The sequence below is a fragment of the Rissa tridactyla genome, chromosome 5 (genome assembly GCF_028500815.1).
Source record: "Rissa tridactyla isolate bRisTri1 chromosome 5, bRisTri1.patW.cur.20221130, whole genome shotgun sequence".
Lineage (NCBI taxonomy): Eukaryota > Metazoa > Chordata > Aves > Charadriiformes > Laridae > Rissa > Rissa tridactyla.
In genome coordinates, this window is record NC_071470.1 from 34049761 (window position 1) to 34076874 (window position 27114).

At 38.5% G+C, this 27114-nt stretch overlaps 1 protein-coding gene across 3 annotated transcripts in view; it reads left to right on the forward strand.

The window, feature by feature from the left end:
- Positions 1-27114, forward strand: part of CTBP1 (C-terminal binding protein 1) — a 250053-nt gene that overhangs the window by 65773 nt on the left and 157166 nt on the right. For 2 of the 3 annotated variants that reach the window (XM_054203052.1, XM_054203053.1), the window contains exon 1: positions 26325-26346. The exons of the other annotated variant lie outside the window; for it this stretch is intronic. In XM_054203052.1, coding sequence (XP_054059027.1) covers positions 26340-26346 — 7 coding nt within the window. In that variant the 5' untranslated portion in view covers positions 26325-26339. Of the gene's footprint in view, positions 1-26324; positions 26347-27114 lie in introns of those variants that run through there. 3 annotated transcript variants of the gene reach the window in all.

Here is a 27114-nt window from a genome sequence, read left to right on the forward strand (position 1 = left end):
GAAGATTGCATCAGTCATACCCATGTGTTGTTTTTTTTCTGGGTATCAAATACCACTTCCGCAGGTGTTACTTAGTTTCCACAACATCTGCCAGTCATTTTTTGTTGTTGTTAGTTTATCTAACCTGCAGATGGTCATGTTTGCCTGCTTGTGTTGCGCTCCACAAACTCCCGGTGCTTGTTCCCGGAGTGCTGCTCTGTGCTTGCATGCAGGCACCATCAATTTATCAAACTCAAATAATTTAGGAACAGTTACTTCTTCTTGCAGTAAACAAAAGCAGCTGCGCTCTAGCTATCCTTATCTGCATGAATGCATAGATTGTAAAGGGCTTTTCTGATGAACAAGACAAAAGTTTAGAATTTCAAACTGGAATTTAGGGCATGTAAGTAAGAATGACTAGATGCTGATGTTTAGAAACAATATAATAATGCAGAGAATGAATTAGTTACCATAGTAACTGCTTTGTTTTAATAATTTGGTGGGGCAATGAATAGAAGGAGCTCAGAAAGAAGCAGTAAGACTCTTAATTACATGTTGTGCAATGCGAGTGGCTTTGTTCATTAATATTGAAATTAATTTGATTTTATAACAGATTGAAGAATGGGTATATAAGTTTTACTTTGGAAGGGCAATAAGAACAATATACAGGGGTGTTTTATTCTTTTTTTTTTTTTTCCCCCCTGGGAAAAATATGATCACATTTTACATTTGATTATGGCAACAGAGATTATCGATTTCTTAACAATAAAACATGCTCAATATGTTGCATTGTAAGAGTGACTTCAATCTACGTGCTGTGATTTGTTGCCTGGCAGTTGTTGGCAGCCTAGCAACATGCTTCAGTCCAGAACTGCTAAAGGATGAAGACAATCCAAAGTTAGGGGTTACAGAGAAGGCAGGTGTCTCAGTACTTCAAAGTCCACCAAAAATCATCAGCACCTTGAAACCCCTTTATGCATGAAATGTTAAGTTTCTTCCACATTTCAAGATCATCTTCATTTTCTCTCCTCTTGCAGGCTTGAGCCGTTCAGTGTGCATTTTGTGCTTAGTCAAGGCAGGATTCTCAAACAGAATTAGCTCTTTTGGAAACAGGTGCACATCAAGCAGGCCTTCCGATATTACAGACATGCTGTCCAGCATCAGCTGGACCCAGTTTTGCACAAATATACCAGGCACGGTGGTGCTTTATTCAAGAAATTCGTGTGATGGCCTCCTGTCCCAGCATCTCTTGTAAGGCAACAGTTGGCTGGGCCTGAGATGCCTGTGTGTGGATGAGTCAGTACGTGTCTGGGGACCGGCTGGTGTCATGGAAGGGATTACTGCTCATGTCCTACCACAGCCTTTCACAAAGCGGGGCCTCTAATTTGAGTCTGTCTTCTCATTTGGATGCCCTTTTTTTTTTTTTTTACCTTAATGAAACTTGCAGGAACTTAATTCTCCTCGAATTCTACTGGCAGCTTTTGCTTGAAATTGGCTAGTGAGTTAAGGATTCAATTAAGGAGGGCCCAGTGGGTAGATGGACGGACACAATTACATAAGCCTGTTTTCCTTTGAAAATCTGTCTAAAAGGTGCTCAGATATTACATACAGAAACAAGAAGTGCCACCTGGTCATTCCTTGGCTAAGGAAGTGCCTTCTGTCGCTGGACTCAACTCATGTTCCCTCCCTAGACCAGGAAGTCTTACAGTTGTTTCTGCAAAGCGGCACTGCATTTAACTGGCTCCTAAGTGCTTGTCCAGGAACGGGGAGACTTTGTGTTCTAGATCATCATCAATCCAAAGATGTTTACGTTTTTGAAGGGAAGTTCATTACCTTTTCTGTGTGGTTTGCTGCTGTGTTCCAAGTACTGCAAGATCAATGCATTGTGCCAGAAAGAAAAGGGATCACTGAGCTCAGTAGTGAGTGCTCTAACTCAGGAAGAGAATATCAAGCTGCTTCTCCTTGTTTCTAGTACTGTTGTGTACATAATTTTGTGGATGGAGACTTAAAACTCTGGACTGTTTCTTTTCTACAAGGTGAGGCCTATTCTTGTCCCTCCCTCCTCCCCTCTAGTCTACTAAGAAACTTGCCCTGATAATGTGTTCCTAAAACCAGCATATCATACCTCCAGACCCATGTTTTCTTCATTCTTCCCTTATCTCTTAGCTGTATCTTAATAAAACTAAATTGCAATGTTTTTGAAATAGACACTAGCTTGGTTTGAACTTTTCTTGGGTCCTAATCCTTCACTGGAATTTTGAAATGCCTGTTAGTATAATCTTAAAGTTTACAAAATCCTTTCCTGTTTAATTTTTGAGTGTCAGTCTGTGAAACTTCCCAAAATGTCAGACGATTAGATGAGTTTTGCCCTTTGTCCAAGATGTTGATGCATGAAAGTAAAAGGGAGTTCATTCCAGAGCTGAAAACATCTAATGAAGAATTTTTTTAGTCAGTTGCTCCCTTTATCTGTGTTAACCATAAATCAGTGGTTGTTTTATGGGCTTCTTGTGATTACAGAAATCAACAAATGCATGGTTGCATCCTGCAGTAGTTGGTGAAATCAACTTTAAGCAACTCTTTAAAGACCTTGGTATACCAAGGTAATAGCAGTAGTACATCTGTTGATAAAGAAAAGAGTGTGGTGTTGCAGTCAAACGTGGTCTCAACTGCCTTTTTTTCCCTGCAACTCTGTCTCCTTTTCCTTGTTTTTCTGGCTTCCTTTTCTAATGAGGAAATAAAATCACTTCCATTCCTTGTTTTCTAATATTTCTTAAAGTATTCCTTGGGATATATTCATTTTGTTTGGCGATATGCAATTGGATTTCCAATGCGTTTCAATTATCATTGGATATTAATTTTTTATTTTAATACTCAAATCTCTTTCATTTGCTCTGATTTTTATTGCCTTAGTCCTTTATGAATGGAAGTGCTGCAAATATGTTCCTGAAAGCATTGTTTTCTACATAGTTGAAAAATATTTAACTGTTTACTGAATGCTCAATTAGAGTCCTCTTAGATGAAGAAGACTTGAAGCTTTTTGCAAACAAGCGGTATTGACTGATTTGGCTGTGAAAACATCAAGTAGTATTCCGGAACAACCATCTCTACTGACACTGGCTTATGTTTCCAAAAGCTAGCAAGCCTGGAGACTTGTATGTCAAATATAGTAGATCACTCCATCTCTAGTACTGTCTGTGCCTGATTAACTGGAGGAAACCCCTGCTACAGGCATATATTTCAGCCTCTGCTTCCGAGTTCCACATGGAAAGCATTCCTGCCCCGAAGTTGTGGATTCCTCCTTTTACAAAAGAAATACCAATGGGGTTTCCATGTCAGCTCCACTGATTGAGCCAGTGGCTTGTCAGACACAAGCTTTGGTCTTCCCCGAGTCATGAAGCGCTCCAGAAGCATGATTGACTGGTGCCTGCCTGACATGATGTAGTTGTTTAATCGGAAAACATATTTGCTAGACAAAGATTGTTGGATTGTTCCAGATAAAAGCCTTATGTTATATGCAGTTTTAAAAGCTCTCTTTTAAATGATTTGCAGGCAAGTTTATCCTTTTGTGTTGATAAAATTTGCCAGAAGATTTCAGGTAGGAAGACGGAGTTCAAAGAAAAAAAACTATTCTTTAGCCTCATTCTATATGAGTCACTTATGAATGCTTGATTTGACAAGAAAAGTTTGTATTAATAATTGTGATAATTGAGCCCTGTTAGCACAGACAAGGGAACACTTATATTTTGGAGTACCTGTTTTTAATAACTTTATACTTCCTTCAAAACTCCTTTAAAGTATATGTGAGCATACATACACAATATAGATCACTTGAAAATAGAACCAAATAATTAGTGTCCAAAAATAAAGATACTTTATTAAAAAGCCTTGTTTAAACATATAGTTATGGTATTCCTGCTGACACTTGTCTCCTTAGTCTTGGAGTTACTGTGATGTCTGATTTGTTTCTAGAGTTTATTTCTATTCTTTTGTTGTTGTTGTTGCTGCTTCGCTTGCACAGTATTCTGGTCTGGATGCAGTTTGTACGTGTTCCTCTTTCTGTTTTTCCTTCGTGCCTGAGTACTGCAGAGCTTGTTGTTTTATCAAAGCTAGCACTCTGGTTCCTGGAATTCATCTCCTGTTTACAACACTTCTGTAGGTCAGAACTGCCATGAAGTACAGAAATTAAAGGTTTGTCAGCGTTTCTGGAGCATAGAGGTGTTTTCTGTTGAAAATTTTATTTACTTTAATTTGGTGCTATAATTGAACTACACTTACATCCTGCATAATAGGAAGTTGATTTATTAGTAGCAGTTAATTTAAAAGGCTGCCGGATACTTCCTCTTTCCTTCTGCAGTATGTGTGGGCTTTTTTGTGTCCTTTTAGAAGTTTTCAAACGTAGCTGAAGCATGGGACAGATCCTGACTTAAGTTGCCAGGTTTACAGGTGCCACTGCTTTTATAAACCTTAAATTGTCTTTCAAGCAAACACTTTATAAAATAGTAGAAGCAGAGTTTTCATCATTTGTTGGAAGTCCGTAAATTCATATTTAATTTAGCTGGCCTACTTTATTGTATGAAAGGTTAAATTGATTTAAGACAATTTAACCTGAAAAAAACTGCTAAAACTTCAGATATTTACTAAATGTATCAAAACCTGGAAATTTCTAGAGAAGTAATTCTATGCAAACATTCCTTAACTGTGAAGGACAGAGCAGGGGGAGGGAGGGAAAGATAAAATTATAAATAAAAGCAAGTTCAAGCTATCGTCATATCCTTGACGTTACTATTATAATCTGTATTGCAGATTGGCAGTGATGCCTGGCTGTTTTGCCTAATCACCCCAAACAGGACAACATTGTTCTCCCTATTGATCAGTGCATAATGGTATTGGTGTTTTCTTTTAATGACACCATTTCTCTTTTTATCAATTATATTTTAAATACATTATGTCCTTCTAGTTGCATTAAATGATTATGGGGTGAGACAATAAAAATGTATTTAGTATAAAAATATAAGTTTGAAGGGAGTTAATGAAAAAAAAAAAGGCAATGTTCATCTGCCAATGACCATTCAAGAAATGAGAAATGCTGACATTATTGTCAATATTTTGTCTTTTATGACACCTAAAACCAGGACTTTGAACCAGGTACTCTCAAGCATAGGTTTAGTGTTCCATCATCAGTCATGACCTGCAGTGCTAATTCTGTTTTTAAATATGTTGTCTGCAAATAGTACAGTATTAACAAATGCTTTTTAATATTTAGCTCAGATCAGAGACACTGATTCAGTTTTATTTTACTTGCTGACTGGTTTTTTGTTTGATCTCTACAGAAGGTAACGGTAAGCTAGAGCTTTCTCATTCTAGGTTTATTTAAGAATCATATTGATCATATGATGTTATAAGCAAGTAGAGAATCAGCATAGCTGCTACTAAGACAAAAATGTATCTAGACTTGAGGTTTCAGCAGTTAGGTTATTTTAAGATACAATCACCGTTTGAAGATGTTCCATTAATGCTTAAGATTATCATATTTTTTTAAATGGCAAAAAACTCAATAGAAGCATTTAGTGTATGCTGGACAGGATGTTTTCAGAACTCCTTTTCTGTGAAGCTTAGGTATAATCCTCCTCAGGTTTTTCTCTGTGTGTGGGTTTTTTTTTTTTCAAATGCTATGGTAATACCTCTTTTCCAAAAGCCTTTAACTCCTTGAAAATGAAGTGGAAGAAAATTAGGGACTGCATGATATACTAGGGTGTCATTCACTGAATTCATCATTAGTCAATTCAGAAGTGATAATGGAAAATGCGATTGTTAGAGTTACAGAATTTGTAATGATATCTTTACTTCCACTACGGTATATACAAAATACTGTAAATGTTTTGTGTACCAATTGAGCATAAGCATGGCTAGCTGCCAGCTAAATCAGGTCATTGGGAAACTCTTATTCTCCTTTCTGATATTTTTTCTGGCCAACTTATTTTCTTCTAGTTCTCATTTTCATTTTTTTTTTTTTACTGTGTTTCAAAATAAGGAGAAAACATACTAACCCCATGTTTCAGGAACACAGCAATGTCTGTGATATTTTAATTAAATCACAAATTGCTGACAGTCTGTTAATTATTGATCTTGTAGCTGGAGCCTAAATTGAGACTGGCCTGTCTCTATTCTGGCCTGTTCAGAGTTTGCTATCAGCCAAATGAGGGGAAACAAGAATTAAAAAAGCTACCATGGTTTGAAGATGAGAACTAGTTACAGAATTGAGTTACACACTCAGGATTTTTTTAGGTTTGCTGATTTGATTTGAAGGGTGCCTACTTCAGATACCCAAGCTACATGTGGCATCCTGAAAAGACTAGGGAGGTTGGTGAGGGCTGTTGTAGTTGAAAGTAGGTGCCTTTAGGGAGTGGTTCAGGACTTACCTGGAGTTTCTCTTGTTCTTCATGGACTGTATGTGGTTCCAACGGGCAAACGGGGTAGGGAGCAATAATGTTTCTCATGAGCTATGCTTGAAAAAGAACCTGAGTCAGCATTGCACTCTATGCTATTGATAGTCAGAACACCAAGTCCCTTTCTGGGAATAAGCAAGTAGATTTTGACCTACTTTAATGAAAGTGTATCAGTTAAAATATTCTCTGAGCCCTAGGTTTGAAGGCAGCTCTCCTTCCTGCAAATGCGTCTGAAACCCCTCGCCTGTTATCTTTGCAAATCTGTTTCTGTTCTGAATGCCATAACCAGCAGGCATCAAGTGAAACTGCCGCTGTAGGTGTAGAAAGCATTTCTTCACAAATCAGGTGAGTTATGAAACTCCTTACTGCAGGGTATCGTAGGTTACTAAAGTTTCACGATGGTGAAACTTCAGGTTAGTGAAAAAGTGAGTAGGTATGTTTGCGGAAGCAAAATCCACTGGGTTTGCTGAAACGCTTCTGATTCACACACCTCCTGAATTACAAATTGAGAGGAGAGGTTCTGGAGATTAATTATTGGTCTTGCCCTTTCTCACATTCTTTTTCTCGGTGCTCTTTTCGTCAATCTAGCAGCAGCGGAAAAAAAAAACACTATTGAGCAAGATAGACCTGTGGTCTGAAACCACCACAAGCTTTTTTTGCACCCTTGGTTGTGGAAGGCTTCTCTTTTACTCAGCCAAACTTAGTAGAACTTCGGAGGGTCCTTATTCTGTACTTTGAGGTTCACAGCCTCATTAGCCTCGTTATTAGAGTCAAAAATTCAAGTAACACTGTCCACTTGTGTTGCATTGGTATACTAACCCAGCATATCGATGTCTAGGACCTCAGGTACATGCTGCTGTACATTTCTAATACTTTTCCATTAGGTCTGTCAGAGCAAAAAATAATACTGCTTTTGACTACTTCAGGTATATATTTTATAGGTGTTGGAAGAAATATAATTTTAGAGACCACTTCTAAGTTTGCGTTTTCATGTCTGACTCGGAACAGCTGCAATGTTTAAAGAGACGGAGGCAAGATACCTAAAAATAAAGAAAAGTAAAAAATAGTCTTCTACATCAGCTACCTATGGTAATGCATAACACATGGATGATGTATGTAACAAATATATGATCAGATCTCTAGAAGTGGTACGGTATGTGATTAAAGATACAGGAGATCAGAGCAAGGCTCAACCAGCTGTGCTTAGAGTCCTTGTGGAAGTAATTTCCCACTGCAGTTATTTCCTTAGCTGTGAAATGATGATCATACTTTTACTGTCTGCGGCTTTACAGCAAGGTGAAAAGTCTATATATAGTTAAAAAAAAAATCCCCAACAAACTATTATAGAATAATGCTACTTAGTATTTCATAATTTGTCTATCCAAATAACTGCGTCTATTAAGGAATAGTTGAAACATTTACCGAGAAAATTTGAAAGAAAATAATAGCATTATCAAACTAAAAAGCTATAACCTATAATTATTATATACTTCCTGATTCAGCAGTTGAGCTGTTTTTGTGCATGTAAATGATTTTTACTTAATGGATTATTGCAGCACTTCTGAGCAAGCAGCGCAGGACTCTCCGAAGGGCATACCTTGAGGACACTGCAGCAGCAATATTTTGCTGTGTCACTAGATTTTATCATGCGTAAAGGACAGATTCTTTTATACTCGGGATTTTTCAAATGGAAACCGTTGTTACACTTCTGACTGATTTCATATATGCTAGCAGCGTACAATGACTTTAAAAGTTCTTAAAAACAAATTGGTTCTATCGGTCCAGATTTTTGTCCTTTCATTTAAATATTGCCTCATCAAGCCTCTAAGTATAACAGCAGTTATATAAAATACATCAAGAAAATGAGGAAACTTATGACTACTTCTTACCAGAATTTTACAAGTGACATCTTTTATTTCTTTTTTTGAAGCAGAAGTAATAAAAATATAAGTGGATTTTAGCTTACTGTTACAGCGCTCTATAGTTGTCGAATGCTATTACTAAACAAATAGTAAAAATACTCAGTTGATTTTATTGCTTTAGTCATACAGTTACAAGAACCACTTTACTAGAGTTCTCCAAGATTTCTAACGTGTTTGAGAGTTAGTACACAGAAATAATTTCTTAGGTTCGGACTGCATCCCGTACTTCATGAAGGTGATCTCTCTGAACAGCCTGAGATTTAGCTACTAGAATAAGGGAGCTATGGCTTCATTAGGATGATATTTATCTCTAGAAAACAATTTAAAATGTAATTACCAGTAAATTGCATTGAACTGACGATCATACCCTAAAATAAGGACAGTGATGCAAGTATCTACAAAAGAAGGGAGTGATGTGTCCTTTCTAGAACAGTTTATCGGTCTCAGAGGTGGTCTCAATTACAACTTTGTGTCAAGCATTCTTTATATCCCTAAACGTGTAAAATCTGCATAACAGATCTATAGGCTGTAAAATATAGTATTGTGTTAACTTGGGTTTTTTTTTTTTTTGAGGAACAAGATCTTTCTGCTGCAAGTTGAGGGAAGAATGGGGAAAGATCCATTAAACTCATGGTATTTCTGGTTGAGCCTATAATGTCAGTCCAAGAAGTAATAGAGCTAGAGAGACGGGAAGATGGAATGAAGCTGGTATAACTATTTGCTTTGGCCTTTCCCCAAACATCTACATGATAAAAGGAAATTTTTTTTTGAACTTGAGTCAAAGAAATCAAAACAAACATGCCTACATAAAAGAACCCGATCCCCAGCTAAAGTGTAACTTTCTGCTTTATTTGAAATGTAATCTCTCACATTGTTGAAATATAATTAATACTAATACAAAATTTTGGGGTTTGACAAGATGCTGTGTAATGTCTATATTACCAAAACTGCCTTACCATTTTCGCCGCCGCTGATGGCGGTTGATAATACTGCTGGCAGTTTCAGTGACACCAGTTCAGCAGCAATGGGGGTGCAAGTACCTTTTGACTCTGGTCCACAGAAGAAGGCTTGACAAATTCTGTGGAGATTTGCTGTTTGCTGTATGAACTTCTCTTTATTTTTTATTTTTAATTCAGAGTATTGTACCTGAATTTAGCAATGATGTGATGAGCCAAAATTAAGCTAGCTTGTTAGTCAGTGGAGAAAGAAAGGTAGTCTGTAAAGTGATTAGGATTTTACTTGAGATGACATGACCTGAAGTTTCTATCTTTTCCAATCAAATATAATGGAACTTTTAGCTTGAGGAAGGTGCCTTGTTTACTTGCTTTAGATGGCAGGAAGGAGGCCTAAGGAGGGCCCAGATCAACTTCTTTGGATCTGAATTTTAGACGGGAAGACAGTTATTCTTGAAAGCTACTCTGTTGGCTCTGTTCCTTTATCTTCACAGTAGAGGTAACTCTTATTCCTGCATCAGAGTCCATTAAGGAGCCCAAGTGTTTCTTAGGCTCTTGGCTGTGCTGTATTTTTACTATTGAGAACATTACTTTCTGGAGCTCTGAGAGCAACACTGCTTAAAAGTAGTACACAGGTGCTTACCTTTCAAGGGAAGATGAGGAAAAATATGTTGTGTGTTTATGTCTAAATCTAGGTTTTGCAAACGTGTTGATATTAGCATCCACACTGCAGACAGTTTTTCAAAATTTGGCATTTTGAAGTAACATTGAATTATGTGTTGCATCAGTTTTCTTGACAGATAAAAGAATGTTTCTCATGTATTGAATGAGGAAGTTAGTACAGTTTAAACATTATAAAGGCATGCCACCTACAAAGAAAGAGGACAGTATCTATTTTCCTTGAGAAAGTAAAAAAAAAAAAAATAAAATGCAGTGTGCATGCCCTATCAGAGCACTTGCATTGCTTGTACAAGGTACATAAAAGGCATCCCAGTTTTTCAGGTAGATACTTCATTTATAAAACTGGCACAAAATGAAAAACATTGGTACAAAAAATTTGCATATTTGAAGGTACATGTGGACAAATGTATAGAAACAATTCTCTAAAGCTTCGGTCAGCTTAGGTCCCTATCTCAGGGACCTGCCTGACCAGATTCCAGAGCTGCGTGTCTCCTGGTCATTATTTTTTCTGCATGTGTTATATTTTATATATATTTCCATCTGGCTATCTCGAGGCAGAATGCCTGCTCTGAGTAAGCACTTTGGATTCCATCTCCAAACTCTGCTTTAATCAATATCGTTTGCAGTGATAGAGTGCTGTGTAGAGTCTCCTTTTCTTGTCTAACCTCAGCCAGGAAATACAACAGATGGGTTTCACCGTGCTTTTTTGGCAAGGCATAGCATGAAAATAGAAATAAACCTTATTACATATGTGCTTCTCAGCACGATGCTTGTAATGTGCAATAAATATCACTAAAAAAGTGCAAACTTATTGCCAGTTAACCATTAATCAGGGGAAAAAAAAAAGTTTAATAGAATGAGCTTGAGAGCACATGGATCTTAACATTTACATTAAAAACCAGCAGTAGAGTGAGTTTTTTCTTGTATATGGACGTGAGCTTGCACAGAGACAGTGTATCTCAGTGTACTGTCATGGAATGAAAGAAGATGCAGCTATGTGTGTTTCCAGAAACAGCAAATCCACTGTTGTGTGAGCAATATAGCAAATACGTAATATGTAACAGACTAAAGGAAGTAATATAATTAGAAGACAAAATTGCGCATCTATAATTTTATTGTTTTCAACAAAACTTATTTTCTTGAATTACCAATTAACATTTTAAATAATCTGAAATCTGCCAATACATGTAAATCACGTGGGGCCTGTTAGATGCTCAATGTATTTAAGAAAACTGTAACGTGTTTTCGGAGCTTCAGATAATAAAACTTTTGGCAAGGCATTTCAGGTGATAAAAGTTGATACTGTAAAATATTTCCAGCTGAAATGGAGAGGATACAGGTAGTCTTTGCTTGCCTACATGGGGTGAGAGTCTTGGGTATGTTGGTCTCTCTGCTGTACATCCTGTCACATTGGAAATGCACAGGGGAAAGTCTCAATAATTGAGCTGCACTGTAGGGTTTTTGGAGATGGGGAAATGTATTTATCCGTACTAATAGCAAGATTTTATTTTAATAATGATTCATTCAGCCTATTGAGCAGCTCAGTTCTTAGACTAATTTCTGTATGCTAGTGTACTAAGTGATTTATTTTTAAATCCTATCAACTAAGATAAATAAAAGCTTAAAAATACCTTTAAATTTAGAGATTAATGGATGCTCAACTTTTTTGGATGAGGCTAGATTTCTGGACTCTGTGGGAGATGCTGTATTCTGTAGGATCTGCTTAGGACTGGACAGTACATCTATTTTCCTAACAGCAATTTCTTCTTCACCTCTGAAGAGACTTCTTCAAATCTCTTCTTCAAGGAGACACTAATCTCAGTGCCACCTAGAGTATGCCATGAAACTCAAGACCTTTCATGTTTTCCCTTTATATATATGGGAGGTTGTATAGATACTAGCAGTGATCCTGGTCATTCTTTATTTCCCCAATGGCTGATACAACCTTCTCTGATCCACTATAGACTCATCAGCCATGTCAACCGTCCCCTAAGAAAGCAACATGGTCTCTTTAGGTAACTGGATACCTGTTCTAGTCTGAAGGAAAAATTGATGTCAACCGTTCATCCTTCCTGTTCAATGCTTTCTTCATTTCACTGATGTCAATTATGTGTGCTTCTACTAACATTAGTGAAGAAAACAGTCAAGATTCAACCATAGCAATTCACGTCATCCAAGAGCAAATGAACCTTATAGTCGTTCTTGTCAGTTCTACTCAATAGCAGATTTTACATTCATATGCAACACCTTCAATTATATGGTTTTGATACTGGTTGGTTGACTAATATCAAAAGAAATGTATCTGTTCAAATCCAGAGTAAATCAATAAAACTTTTGAGAAGTGTAGGAAAACAGAATGAAAAAATGTTTTCCACACACGTAGTACTTCACAGCTCTCAGTGATTCTGGTTTCTGGTTTTCTTGAGTGTCAGAAACCTTCAAAGCATTTGTGACTACATTGGCTTCCAGAGGACACACTTAGTTACACATCTTCCCTCTCAGGCTTGAGGTGCTAGGTTCCTTACAGACACACATTTCTGTCCTTGCTACAGACTTCAGTGACCAGGAAATTGGAGAACCCCAAAATAACATTAACTAATTTAATGCAATCTCTGTTTACTTCTGATTCAGTAGTAGCATTTTGTGTAAGTAATAGGTAATGTGGGTGTGTTTCTGCTCTTCAGCTTTAGTAAGACCAGAAAATTTTAGGCAAATGAGTATTGTTTTTTTTAAATCAGTAAGTTTCTTCTTTTTTTTTTTCTGTTTACAGTCCCTTCAAAGGCAATTGTTTTATCATGGCTAGAACACAATGGGCCATAACAAGTTGGTTTACATATTTTATTGAGACGATAGATGTTATCTTTAGCACAGGTTCTGTATTCTTAGTCTTTTTTTTGACAGACAATTCTCCTTTTTTTTTTTTTTTTTAAGACCTAGACTGTAACATAGTGTAAATTCAGTGGGGGGAAAAATGAAAGAAAAAAAATGTTTATCATACAAAATATGCATTGGCTTGCAGTAGCTGATCCTGAGCTCTTTAATTGCTGGACAGATTAGAAGAAAGCGTTGCAAATTGTTCTGCAAAGTCAGTTTTTGTAATCTTGCAGGTTCTTTGCTCCACTCCTTACACCGTGTAGTTCTGGGCAGGAGCTCTGCTGCTGGACCCTGCCTGCTGTGATCCTGTTGATTGCTGATGCTGTAGGTCTTCTGAAGCTGAATGTCAGTTTTGCCGCTTCTTTAAGTTGTTGTAAATATTTTTGTCCATCTACTTTTACATTAAAAAAAAAGTATAAAGCAAGCTGAAATAAATTTTTCTTCTTTTTTCTTTGTTTTTCTTTTAAGGTGTTTATCACTTGCTAAAGTACCAGCTATATGAGTGTGTGTAGATCCTTTTCATCCTGAATTAAAAGTGATTCCATGTATTTTTAATTCACCTGCACTGAACAATTTTCTAAGCAGTTATCTCCATTGTAACAATACCTAGCTAATTAATTAAAAAAATTACAAGTAAGTATATTAAACCTGAAATCTTTCTTGTTACATCCCTATTGATAGATCTTTTTTTTGGTTGTTCTCCCATCTGTTTTGGTTGACTCTTCAAATATAGAAAATCTACTCTTCTGTATTCTTGTAAAATCCCATTTCTGTAAAATGTTACATGCTCCAGTGAGCCATTTAATATAGATCTCTCTTGCTTTTGTTTACCAATGCTGTAAATTTAAGATAGTGTACTCTTCTTCCTCCCCCCAAAAGCCCAGTGGACCAAAAGGACAGTTTGGTCTTTTCAAATACAGTTGCTTGTAAAGAACAAGTTTACCACTTTGGGATTTCCACTTTTGTGGGGGCTGTGTGTGTCACATACAAAATATACTGTGCTCAACAAATGGAATAACTGAACAATTTTAAAATGAGAACTTGATTAAAAATAGTTTGGGGAAAATGAGGAGGATAGCTTAACTTCAGGCATTTTTTAGTGTCTCTTGCTTTTGATTTATCTGATGTTATATAATCAAATGACATGTCATTATAATGATATTTCATCTCTGAAATGTTATTGTGATATGACAAATTTCTTCTATTCTCGTTGTACCCATCGCACCTTTTAAAAAAATAAAAGACTTAAGTCCGGTCTTTCTAGACAGAAGTCAGAAATTATTTAGGCACGATATTCATACTTCATAATAGAGATAAAAATCCATTTTTGCATATTAATGCTGTCCTATAGTCACATCAATATTGCTCTTGCTTATGGACATTTGAAGTATTTATAGTAGGAAGTATGTTAGTGCTGGATTTAAGAGAAAGGATAAGACCGAATTTCCTATCAGGGTACTGTGGATGTCAGTCCTGTAAGGCCACCATGCTGTATGGTGGTCTGCAAAGATTTTTCTGCACAAAATGCAGTAATTTCAATGAAGATTAATTTTTATTCTCCCATCATTATCCTGCTGCTTCTCATTAGTCAGTCCTTTACCTTTTTAATTTTGTGCATGTCTTATTGTTAAATCTGATTTTTAAAAAAAAACCTCCTTTCTTATTCTAACATATTTGACACTTAATATGATTATATAAATAGCTCTTTAAATGGCTGTGTAGGGCATTTAGGTCTGTATACCCTGTGAAGTTTGTATGTGTGGAGACTGAGTCAAGTGATGTGAACTCTCTTACGGGACTGAAATCTTTCTTCTAGCTTCTTCACTGGTGCAAAATAATAATAATACTTCCTAGTGTTATCCAGAAAATTCTGGGTGCCCTGTATGTGAGATGCTACAAAATGACCCAATACTGTGGAACATATTTGTTTGCTTTGTTACTTTGGCTTCAAGTGTTTGGGTTATTGAAAGGATAAGGATGTTTGCTTAGTTCGCGTTGGGAGTTTCTAGTTTAAACAAGTTGTAACTAGTTTCTTCTTGAATGGCTCTTGCTTTTCAATTCTTTTTAAGTGTCATTCATGCCAAGGACTACTGTGGTGATTTTTTCTACCTTGTTAAGCTACTCCAAATTACTCTTCTTTTAAACTCAATAGAGTTTTTCTTCAGTAATTAAATAAAAAATAACCTAGTTCAAATAATCTAAGTGTTGTAAGTCACATCTATGTAAGTCTTTGTGACGCAATGGAAGCTGCTCTTCCTCATCCATCAATCGTAGGTTCATTCAGGGGGTTGAGGAGACATGTCTGTCAGGAGCGGGGATTTACAGCTGGGATTACTTCTATTTTTTGATCTCCCAAAAGAGTGTACAAAACACACATTTTAGCTGATACTTTAAAAGAAAGCGTTTACCTCTGATCGTGGGGGAGTGTTAATAGGCCATATGCACTCCATGTAAAATACATTATGGATTCACCAGGAGTCACTCCAGTCACTGTAACAGTGTTCACTGTAAATAACATACTAGATATTTTGTAAGCAGCTGATTGTAGTAGTGTTGTCTTTTGGAGAAGGAATAAGGATGCACACTCCTGTTATAGCAAGTGGCCCGGAACACGCGTGCCGTACTGCAGGCATTTATAGCCCACTCTAGCTTCATCTGCCCCTTTCTTATTAGATTAATTGTGGAAAAAGATGAATACACCTAGCTGTTGAGCTTTATCTCCTTTTCCAAAGGTGATAAAATGCTTATTGTCTAGTGTATGGAATTTAGTTGTCATGGTACATCATTAAATGTTCCTACAAGCTAAAGGTAAATTCATGTAGAAATGAACTTGGGCCTGAAGTATGTTGGTAAACTGAAACGTATTCAAGCTTCAATACATTTTAGCAAAGAACTGAAATCAGATGCTTCAGAGTATGGTAGAGTTCAGTCTTTGTTACAGTACCAGTTGCTGCTTTTCATAGAATTACAGAGGTCTTGTATTCACAGAAAGAAGCATCAGGTACAGGCACACGCTCTAGGCCTGAAGCCTTAGTATTGCCCGTGCTTCTAAAAATGGTTAAGCCCGCTTATTTTTTGGCAGAACCATTTTTAGAGCTTCTGAAGACTATAAATTCTTCCAAAAAGGCACTCAGGAATGGACGTTCTTAAAAATAAATTTTAAGCTGTTATTTCTGATTTACCCATCAAAACTGCTCTATTGTTGCTCATGTTGCAAGATGGGCTGCGCAAAGAAGTCTTCCTCTAGCAAGAGTGTGAGTGCAAAATGCAATGAAGGATGTTAATTATTGCATATTTTACCTTGCTTTATTTCTTCAGTTAGTGGATTGTTTTCTGTATTTCAGACTGCTTTGAAAACAAACATACCCATTCCATTGATAAATAGGTTTGTTATCCAAATTGAACAGTATTGTCATTCCATATAGGCTAAATAGCAGGTCCTGCCATATATAGTATTTCCTATGAATTACACTGTTGTAGTGTGCTGTGTTCTGTGTTATCTGTGTTCCAAAGAGTTTATGAAGGACTAGAGGAGTAGGAAAAAAGTCCGTCTGCTTTTGTTAAAGAAGCACTAATTGATAAATGTACATAGATTAAAAACCCCAAACCCTTCCTCATGTATCCAGAGCTGTGATGAGCAGGTAGACAAGTGGGGTGTGTTGACCTCCTTGTGAGCACATAGTGAAGCTCAGGAGCATTTTCAATTGAGATGTTAAAGCATAAGATCATTCAGTTTTTTTAATCAACTGGTAGTTTCTTTCCAAGTCAAAACAATAGCTGAAAAACCTGAACAATGTCAGCTCTGAATTCAGTTTATTATGGGATTATGATAGATCTGAAATGTTATCTTAAGACTATTATTAACTGTTAATTGACATTTAATTCTACTTAGTTTTAATATAAACACTTTTCTGTTAACAGTTTGTTCTGCAGAACAAAGGGAAAAGCGTATTTGTGTACATACACACACAGAGGCAGTTTTAGTGATGTCTGATCTAATACTACATCAAGGGGAAACAGCGGTGGTTTAATGAGCAGAAAGCTAACTGAAGTTCATAACTAGAACCGTGTTATTGATGTTGTTGGAAGGATTTAAGAAAAATCTTCTTGCCCTGCATGTGGCTTCAGAACTTAACCGCTGAAGTAGGTTGTGCCAGGAAGGAGGTTTGCATCTGCAAAACTTCAGAGCTGGGTCTTTGAGTTCTGTGTAATTAAAATACAACATTTTGTTGAACACGCCTCAGCAGAGGTCCTACATCTACCCGACATCTCTGCAGAAATCCCACCCTTTTGGTGATAAGTACGATGGGCGCTGGCCTGCTCAAGCAGAGGATCTTCCCCTGGGGAGAGGTGGTGGGTTCATCGCACCCTGACAGCCCGCAGATCTGCTGCTCTTAGGTCCAACGCCTCTGGGGCGGTCTTGAATTGCTTTAAGGATACTGTGTGATTTAATGATAATGTTTGATTGTTCTAGGAATAGGGAGACAGGTACAGGCAAAGACTCCGGTTTGACACCTTGGTATTGGCAGTGCTTCTAAAAATGGTTAAACCTACTTAATTTTTTTTTTTTGGCAGAACAATTTTTTTAGAGGTGTTACGTGAAAAGGGCCAAAGTGGTTTTGGCAGAAGATAAACCCCCTTGTGTTCTAACACTCCTCACCGCGGTGGGAGGTTAGGTGCCTGAGTGATGCCCAATTCAGCACTATCAGTCCAATCGCATTTAATATGTGTTAAACTATGATGATTTGGATACACTAATAGTGGACTGCAGCTTCAGTCTAGTCGTCCTCATGAACTAGCACAGCCACTCTCAAGTCTTTGGTTGCGTTCAGTGAGAAACCGAAACGACTAGCCTCTTAAACAGTGCAGTTTAAATAAACAACAGATATATAGGTTCTTAGGATTGCTGTTGATAAATACACTGTCTGCAAAGCACGTGGCGATAAAGATATTATTAAGGATACAAAATGTGTGACAAAGTTATAAACAATACAGCCTGGCTATAAATGTAGGATAGAGATTCTCTAGAGAAATTTCTGAGTTCCCCAAGGAAACACTCGGTATAATCTAAGTCTTACTCAAAGGCGTCCCTATGGGGGGGAAGAAAGGCTCAGCCCGTCGACTGGTCCCGGAAGTCAGGGATGGAGTTCTCCTGACTTGTTCGCAATGGTGTCTTCCCAATACCCCCCTCTCTTGGGCTATTTTTATACTATTTTTTTATCTTCAAAGTGGAGTTTGAGTGACTTTAGTCATTAATACTTTTATTATGACTAGTGTACTCAAGGAGGAGTGGTTGCACCTTGGGGGCAGATAGCCTCCGGGATGGAGGTGTGTTTTGGTACATTGTAATGAGGAAAGTTCGCACAAACGACAGCACAAACGCACAAATTTCATCAAAATTTGATGAAATGTTGGCTTGGGTAGCGAGTAGGCTGCTTATCTGTTCCATAGTACCATCTTGTCCCCATATCTGCTGTTCATCACAAGGGAAGGCCATGGAACGATTGCGTTCCGTTCCATCCCTCGTGTAGTTTCGCAAACAACCTTGTACAGGGAATCACAGATGTTGCATTCTTCACATGCCAGCTGTGGCTGTATTCTGCTTCAGAAGCCTCTTGATTTTATGACTTCCCTTAATGTGTGAACAATGCTGTACTTTTGTATTTTTGGCCAATTTAGTAATTATTCCACAAGAGGTTCTGAAGACTCCAGCATGCCAAAGGCAGCAGTGCAGTGTGCGGGGCAGCCTCTTGCACCTCCCTAGAGGCGTCTTCACTCTTGATTTCTAAACCACCACCATGTTTTGAAATCCAGACATTATCTCTTGTTCCAAAAAAAGAAAAAAAAAAAAAGCTTCAGGTCAGCCCTTAGTACTTATGGCATACTAAGGAGATTATTGTGAATTAATTCAAGACTCAAAAATTAGTATTTACTGCCACCAAGGCCTACTACCTTATAAGCTACCAGAAGTGAAGAAACAAGGTAAGGTTTGGTTTTTGCCTGCCTCTTGAAGGTCATCAGGACCTTGGTGTTGGAGTAAAGCATCCACAAAGCATGAGTGTGTGTGTGTGTGACTCCAACCGCAGAGGCCGATTCCTCAGTACGCACCCAGTGTTCTTAAAGACCTTGAGCCAGAACATGTTACTCATGACCATCTGTTGAATAATGATGTTGCGGAGGCCAAACATGGTCCTTGTGTAAGCAACCAAGGGCACAATTTCATTCCATATATCTTAACTCTCAGCCTAAAAAAGAACCAGAAAGCAAGCAGAGTGGTTGCAGCTGGGAAACTGAGCTAAAGAATTATTTCTTCCTGAATAAATTCACTGGCAGGTGTTGTTCAAAGTGAAATAATATTTTTTGAAAAGGTGTGGTATGCAGGAAAGGTTACCAGAGGAGTATTGAGCCTGACTTGCTTAATGTGGATCACCTGCCATAAGTAGGGGGGCTGTGCTAATGACAAAACTGGAAGGCATCCTAAATATAGAAGAGAATCCTGATATTGTACAGAAATAACTGAGATGACATTGAAAACTGGGCTAATAGAAGTGGAATCAAATTCAAAATGCAAAATCGAAGGTCATATTTTCTAAGTGAATAATAGCAGAATTTTGTAAAATACGAACTTGCAACAAGATCCTCATTATAGATAAATAGTACTCGAATGATCATGAGATGTGCTTTAGCAGTCCCTGTGATGTGCATAAAGACAAGTGAACAGCATTTTCTGCTTTATCAGTGTGAGTTCATAATTTCTGAACGGTTTAATGAGTGAGGTGAAGAGACTATCATATAAGAGGGAGACGTGAGAAGTATATTCATCCTTACACCAGATATGGTATGGAGCACAAAAGTAAAAGAACTGAAAGCCAATGGCTGCAAAAGAAAAAAATGTTACCAACGAATGCTGAATGAATTGAGGCTGAACGCTGGAAGAGGATTCCTGATGGGCAGAGCACCCAAATCCCCTCACAGCTTTCCAGGGAGAGGGAACAGCAAAAAAAAAAAAAAAAAAAATTCAAGTTCATAAAAGCAATTATTTTACGTAATTCCTATAACATCTCAGACCTGTGCTTCTAAGAAATGTGTTACGCCAGTAGCACTCGTAGTGTTTTATTCAAACTATTTTCTTTATCTGAGAAAAGTGTGGATGTTCACAACTATTACATCTTTGAGACAACCTGCTCTAGGAGTAAAAACCCGTTGTGATAAAATTTGTGATACAAGTACATTGATTATATAGGCTAAATGCATAATGTTAAGACATGAGTATGTTTAACTAATGTATTAAATGTGTCACCACAATAGAATGTACAAATATCGTTGTACGAATTTTGTAGAAACGTACAAAAATCTCCTTCAAAAGGAGATCAAAAGTTCCAAACCAAAACTCCAGAGAGAAAAATCTAGGAGGAATTTAGATGGGCTTCAGATACTCATTTCTAGATGGTTATCATATTAGTTGCTGATTTGAGAAAGCTGATAAATTCTTAAAAGCCTATTTTAGATTTTAGTACAGTATCAACTGTTTTCTTAAATTCCTTATGGTCTCAAAATTACACCCATGAAACATCAGCTATGTTTACCAAAATATTTTCAAATTTAGATGAGGGTTGCAACACAGGGAGATAGTTCAAAGAAGGAAGCGTATATCTGGTGTTGACAGTTTTGCAAAGTGATGTGAATGTGCATGTACAATATTCAGAATTTTCACTGTAAGTAAAAAAAAAAAAAAGTCTTTGCTCTTCCAAAAAAAACCCACCCCAACCCTATAATTATAACAGATTTTTGCCTTTAAAAATAGCATTTGTTCTTGTGCTTTAAATCAGAAAGTATCAAGGCTTTTTGTTGTAGCAATATATTCTATCACCATTGAAAAACAGTGTGGAAAAAGACAAACTATATTGGGTTACCATATTTTTGATAAGTTTCTGTTCAGAACCTAGATCTCTGGGAATCTGGAATTTTTAAGCCCTATGAGAGTGCAAAGAATAATAAGAAATACAGAAACAAACAATGAACCTCTGAGTTCATTGTTGTATAATGTTCACTGCGCAATGAATGCTGTAAATCTGACGTTTGAGTAAGTGAGTACCAGAGATGTTGAGATGACTGAGCGTATAGAGATTGTTGAGCCCCCACCCCAAACCTGCCTGTGGTGCTACCTCCCGTACAACCTGCCTTCCCTCACCCAACAGGCTCTGGGATGTAAATGGCCGAATCTAAAGCCACGCAGGTAGGACCAGAGGCTCTGAAGAGCTATGGAAGTTAAAACAATGCCCTTAAAGCAGTGCTGCTGTTAATCATCAGCAGTCTTACTCCATGTCTAAGATGAATATCTGGATAATTGGGTGTACGAACAAGAGAAATGCAGCTATTTGTTTGAGAGGCAGCGCCTTGCAGCATCATAATGATTTAGCAGAAGTGTTGGTTCTTTGGAGAAACAATGGTCTACCAAGACCCCTGGCAAAGCGGAAGGTGCTTGCTTTGTGTCAGAATAGCAGTGCAGGAGTAGTCAAATTTTAATTTGCTTTTCCTAGAGTGGCTTAAGATATTCAATAATTCCAATTTCCAAGAAAAGCATGAGGCAACTTGGTCTTGAAGTACTTCATAAAATAATTATTGAACCAGATCAGACCGTGAGCACCACCTGGCCCAGTGTCCTGTATCCTACAACAGCCAAGAACAGGACAACTATGTACAGTATTTCAAATACTTCTAGGCTTCACGTACTTTCAGAGTATGGACTTCTCAACCTGAAGAAGTGAGATAGATATATATAGAGAGATATATATTTTTTTTTTTTTGCCTTTCTCTGGGAATGTGGCTGGTGCTCCTTTTAGCTCTTGTGAACTTAGGTCTGCGTGCTATTTTCTGGGAAGGAGGAAGGTTTATTAGAAGATACACCAGAATCAAGTGACAGGTACCATACAGATAAAAAGCAGTAGTGGGCATTTTTGGACCAGTGGAATGGCTTACAGATATTTAGGATAGAAACATTGTTATCCTGGGTGATAAGGTAAAGATATCCTGGTATATTTGATTATAATACTTAACATTATGCATGCAGATACATTTTAGAATAGACTAAGTAGGTATACATATATGCATGTATGCAGTCATTTACCTGTCTGCGTTGCAGCTATTTTTGAAAGTTAAATAATTGCTGATAGGAGGGAGTGGTAATTTATGGCAAGAGAAAACGCTCTTGCCTCATCTTATCTTGAGGGCGGTGGGTGTAATTCTGAAGCTGGTCCTGTTTGCTGCTTCCCTAAAATATGCATTGCTGCTATCTGTAGTCGCGTTTTGGTGACTGAAAAGATTCATAGCAATCTCGGTATTTTCTTAGTAAATGAAATGATCACTGTACAGAAAATCTGTAAAATATGGAAAAAAGTGGTGGTTTGTAAGTAGGAATATTTGGATATATTTTCCAAATAAAGATACTTCATTCTGAAAGAAAATAACATTTTGTAATAAATTTCCAGTTGCTAATAATATGAATAGATTTATTTTTTTTTAAACTGATCTAGGTTGCCATAGTTGGGGAAGACAGCAGCTTATCAAAGTAGTAAGCCATTCTTAAGGAACTGTGTCTTCTTATTAACTTAACAATAACAACGTTCTAGAAATTATTAGATTGAAGTGTGGATATGGCCTTTGAGAAGATGAATGTCACGAGAAAGAGCTGATGGAATTATAACTTCAAATATCTTCCTGTTTACGTGTTTAATATATTATTAAATGTCATTTGTTTAAAAAAGGAATTCAATTCATAATGGATCTAGTATAAACAAATTTTTTATTACTTAGGCTTTATTTGATTTTTGTTTCATGACAGCATTTCAGAATTAAGATTGCATTATTTATTAGCTAGAAAGAAGGACAGGAAAGACCTCGTGTCATGCGTTTAACTAGGAAATCCATGGAAGTTCAGACAGTGGCTAAACATTATGGATGTAAAATACTCACTGCAAGTATGAGAGTGTGCTTCCAGGAAATGCTGGATGTTTTACTATAAAAGAAATATTTAGAAGATCTGACAAGACGTCAGTCATGTGAAGGCTGCCTGAGAGCACTACACATCTGACATTCTAGAGAATTAAAACTAATTTTTGGACAGCCTTCTAATGCTGTTGATGTGGCATAGTTAGCCTGTAGAGACCGAGTACTAAGGCATTTCAGGAACTAATAATTGCAAACTTCAATAAACAGGATCTCAGTTTTTTAAATACTTTGTTCAGGACGTGTTTCAAAGCTGTCCTATCTTATAGCAATAACCTAACCAGGATAATGGAGACTGAGGATGTGCCCAAGTGCGTTCTTCCCAGAAGTAAAGCCTTTGCTGTAAGAGATGCTCTGTCTTCCTCCTTGGGGAAGGAGTGGCTTCTCTGATGCCTTTATATGAAGTTGGAAAAGCTCTTCTGGATGCGTTTCTCAGTAGTGGAAAATATCCATGCAGGAAAATACATAACCACTTCAGACCTTCACGTCCAGTGGGATCCATTGTATTCAAGCAAATACTTAAAGTTACTCATCAGGCACAAAGTTTTGATAAAGAACGTCCATCTCTCAGGTAAGACACTTGCCTTCATGTGTTTAAGTAAAATTTTCATCCTCCTAATTGTACTAGAAATCTTTGAGTACTCCAATAATGACAACTGCTGAAGTCTGACTAGTTAAGGAATTAATTTTGTGTAAATATTCCCTTGTGTAGGTAATCTGTTTTTATTACTTTTAACACCAAAATCAGCAGCATATTTGAAGGAGTAAATTACAAAGCAAGGAGAAGTCTAGAAAGTAATTATTACGGATATGGTAGTGAATTCTCTAACCACCGCTTCAGTGGTTTTTTTTTTTTTGTTACTTTCGGTTATGCTTTATAAAACATGTTTATAGACTATGTCAGCAGTGTTCTTCCTCAGTTGCTGTTGCAAAGACTATTTTCACAGTTTATCACAAAATGCCAGATTTGCTCAGCATGTAATTTAATCTTATGCTTGGAAGCATCCACATTACTTGGTTATCATGAAATTATTCTTTAATAAAAATGTATGCTTTGTGATCTATATTTTATTAATTTGGTGAGTCAGTTTATCGATTGTTGCAGATGCCATGAATGTATAATTTGTCACAGTTATTGGTTGCCTGTCAGCAGTTCGTAGCACCACAGAGTTCTTGGCTCTTGGGGCACCTTAGAAATAAGTCTTTCTTGATCTGCAAAAGAAAAGCTTTCTCCTGTAAATTATCATCAAGCCTTGGGTTGATATCAGGTTTATCACTTCACGGCATGTATTATCCTGTATTAGCCAAACGCTGTGAACAAATTAATAACGTGGCCTGTTCAGGCAAGAGTTTTCAGCAAACACAATTTAGTGATTTTAAATGCTGGGGATGAGGTCAGAAGGAGCACAACATTAGAAACGGGAGGCGCAGATTTTCTGACTGTTTTAGTTCACTTTAAGTTTAGGAATTAACAGGGTGCCTAGACTGGAAAACCAAAAGAAAATTCTGAGCTTTTTTATCCCCTCTTCTGCAGTTGATAGTTTGCTGCTGTAATATACAGCAGTCATGAGTTTTGTTGACTGGAAAGTTTATTTTTAATGAACAAATGTTAACAAATTTAAATTTCCTTTAAAAAATAAGACTATGCATTCAATCTTTTATTAATTTTTTTTTTAGTAAAGCAGATATTTATTTCCAAATTTGTTGGACTTAATAAGAAAGTTTACTTGGCTAATAATTTTGCAGTGGTGATACAGCGTAAAGCTTTGCATGCTGAAGTGAAGTTGTGTGGTTGAAACACCTGCTGGTTTCGGTTTGGTATTTTTAAAGGCTGGGTTTGGCACCGTAAGAGCCTGTTCTCTGTTCTAATAGTGCAATGTGTTTGTGTATCACTTTATTAAAAAAACAGTGGCTAAATGGATGCTCTTCTGAACCTCAGATTTTAGCTGGACTAAATTGTTGGGGTTTTCATCCCCTCATCTTTCTGTATTCTCTAAAATAATAGTCTTTGGTGCTGGTAGGAATCAGTGTCGATTTATGCAGGGGCATCCTTTCAGAACAAGTTCCCCAGAGGGTTCCCAAAGGTTTTGGTCTGTATGATGTACGCTGGGGAGGGGTATGCAAAAGAATCTGGAAAAAGCTCCTCTCCCCACCCCCAAGAAAGAAAAAAGGGAAAGAAAAAAGGGGAGGAGGGGAAAAAAGAAAAAAGGAGAGAGGGGGGAAAAAAAAGGAAAAAACAAAGAAAAAGGGAGGGGGCAAAAAGAAAAAGGGGGGAAGAAAAAAGGGAAAAAATAGAAAAGGGGGAGAGGAAAAAAGGGGGAAAGGGCAAAAAAGGGGGAGAGGAAAAAAGGGGGAAAGGGGAAAAAAGGAGGGGGAAAAAAGGGGGAAAGGGGAAAAAAGGAGGGGGAAAAAAGGGGGAAAGGGGAAAAAAGGAGGGGTGAAAAAAGGGGGAAAGGGGAAAAAAGGAGGGGGAAAAAAGGGGGAAAGGGGAAAAAAGGAGGGGGAAAAAAGGGGGAAAGGGGAAAAAAGGAGGGGGAAAAAAGGGGGAAAGGGGAAAAAAGGAGGGGGAATAAAGGGGAAAGGGGGAAAAAAGGAGGGGGAATAAAGGGGAAAGGGGGAAAAAAGGAGGGGGGAATAAAGGGGAAAGGGGAAAAAAGGAGGGGGAATAAAGGGGAAAGGGGAAAAAAGGAGGGGGAATAAAGGGGAGAAGGGGAAAAAAGGAGGGGGAATAAAGGGGAAAGGGGAAAAAAGGAGGGGGAATAAAGGGGAAAGGGGAAAAAAGGAGGGGGAATAAAGGGGAAAGGGGAAAAAAGGAGGGGGAATAAAGGGGAAAGGGGAAAAAAGGAGGGGGAATAAAGGGAAAGGGGAGAAAAAGGAGGGGGAATAAAGGGGGAAAGGGAGAGAAAAAGGAAAAAATAGAAAACGGGAGGAGGAGAAAAAAAGGAAAAACGGGGGAAGAAAAAAAGGTAAAAAATAGAGGAAAAGGGGGGGGAAGAAAAAAAGGGAAAAAATAGAGGAAAAGGGGGGGGAAGAAAAAAAGGGAAAAAATAGAGGAAAAGGGGGGGGAAGAAAAAAAGGGAAAAAATAGAGGAAAAGGGGGGGGAAGAAAAAAAGGGAAAAAATAGAGGAAAAGGGGAGAAAAAGAAAAAAAAAAAAGATAAATGGGGGGGGGAAAAATAGAGGGGGGGGGAAGCGGGGAGGGCAGGGCAGGGCGGGTGCCGGTCCCCGCGACCCCTTCGCCGGTCCCGCAGCACGTTCCCCACCTCCGCGGCGGCGCCGCGCCGCGCCCCGCCCCGCCCCTCCTCGCCGCCGGCCGGGTAATGAGCTGCGCTGTGGTTGGCGGCGGGCCGGCGGCGGGCGGCCGTCATTGGCTGGGGGCGGGCGGCTCTCCGCCCCGATTGGTCGCGCCCGCCTGCCCCGTATTTTCAGCAGTAGCAGCAGCGGCGGCGGCGTATTCCGGTGCGGAGCCGGCGGCGGGGATGCAAGGTGGGTGGATGGGGGTCCCCGACCCTCCCCGGGGGCGGCGGGCAGCCGGCGCCCCCGGCCCTGCGCTCCGCGCCGGGGCCGGATCGATTTGTTATTTTAATCTTATTTTTAATAATTATGATTTTTATTTCCCCCCCCCGCCCCACCTCCTCCGGCGGTGCGTGGGGCGGGGTGCCGAGGGGGCGGTGCGTGGGGAGGGGGGCAGCGCCAGTGGCCACCCCCTGCCTGCCACAGCATGCCTCGGGGTAGGGGGGTATTTTTTCGGGGGAGGGGGGTAGGAAGGTGTTTTTTGTGCGTGGGTGTGTGCGTGTCCCTGCGTGGGGGGCGCGGGGAGGGGGAACAGAGGCCATTTCTCAGCAGAAGTTTGCCCACCGGGACCCTCGGATGCCACCGGCGCTGCTGGAGTCACCGATTTTATTTCAATTTTATTTAAACCGGGGCGGGGGGGGGGAGCGTGTCTGCGCGTGCTGGGCTCGCCCGTCCGGCTGGTGCTTGGGCGGGTTTGGGTGGCCACCGGGCTCGCACGAACTTTTTCTGGGCGCGGAGTTTTGCGCTGCGGGTTTTTTAAAATTGATGTTTGATGTTTGATGTTTTAAAAATTGATGTTTGCGCGTGTGCGTTGAAGGGCAGAAAAGTAGATCGGAGTCGGCTAGGGCCGTCGGCGGGTCCCCGCTGAAAATCCTGGCTCCGTCCCATAAGTTATTTCTGTGTATTTGCTAAACATTAAATATCCGTTTCCTTTAGTCTGAGATTATGCATAATTGGGAA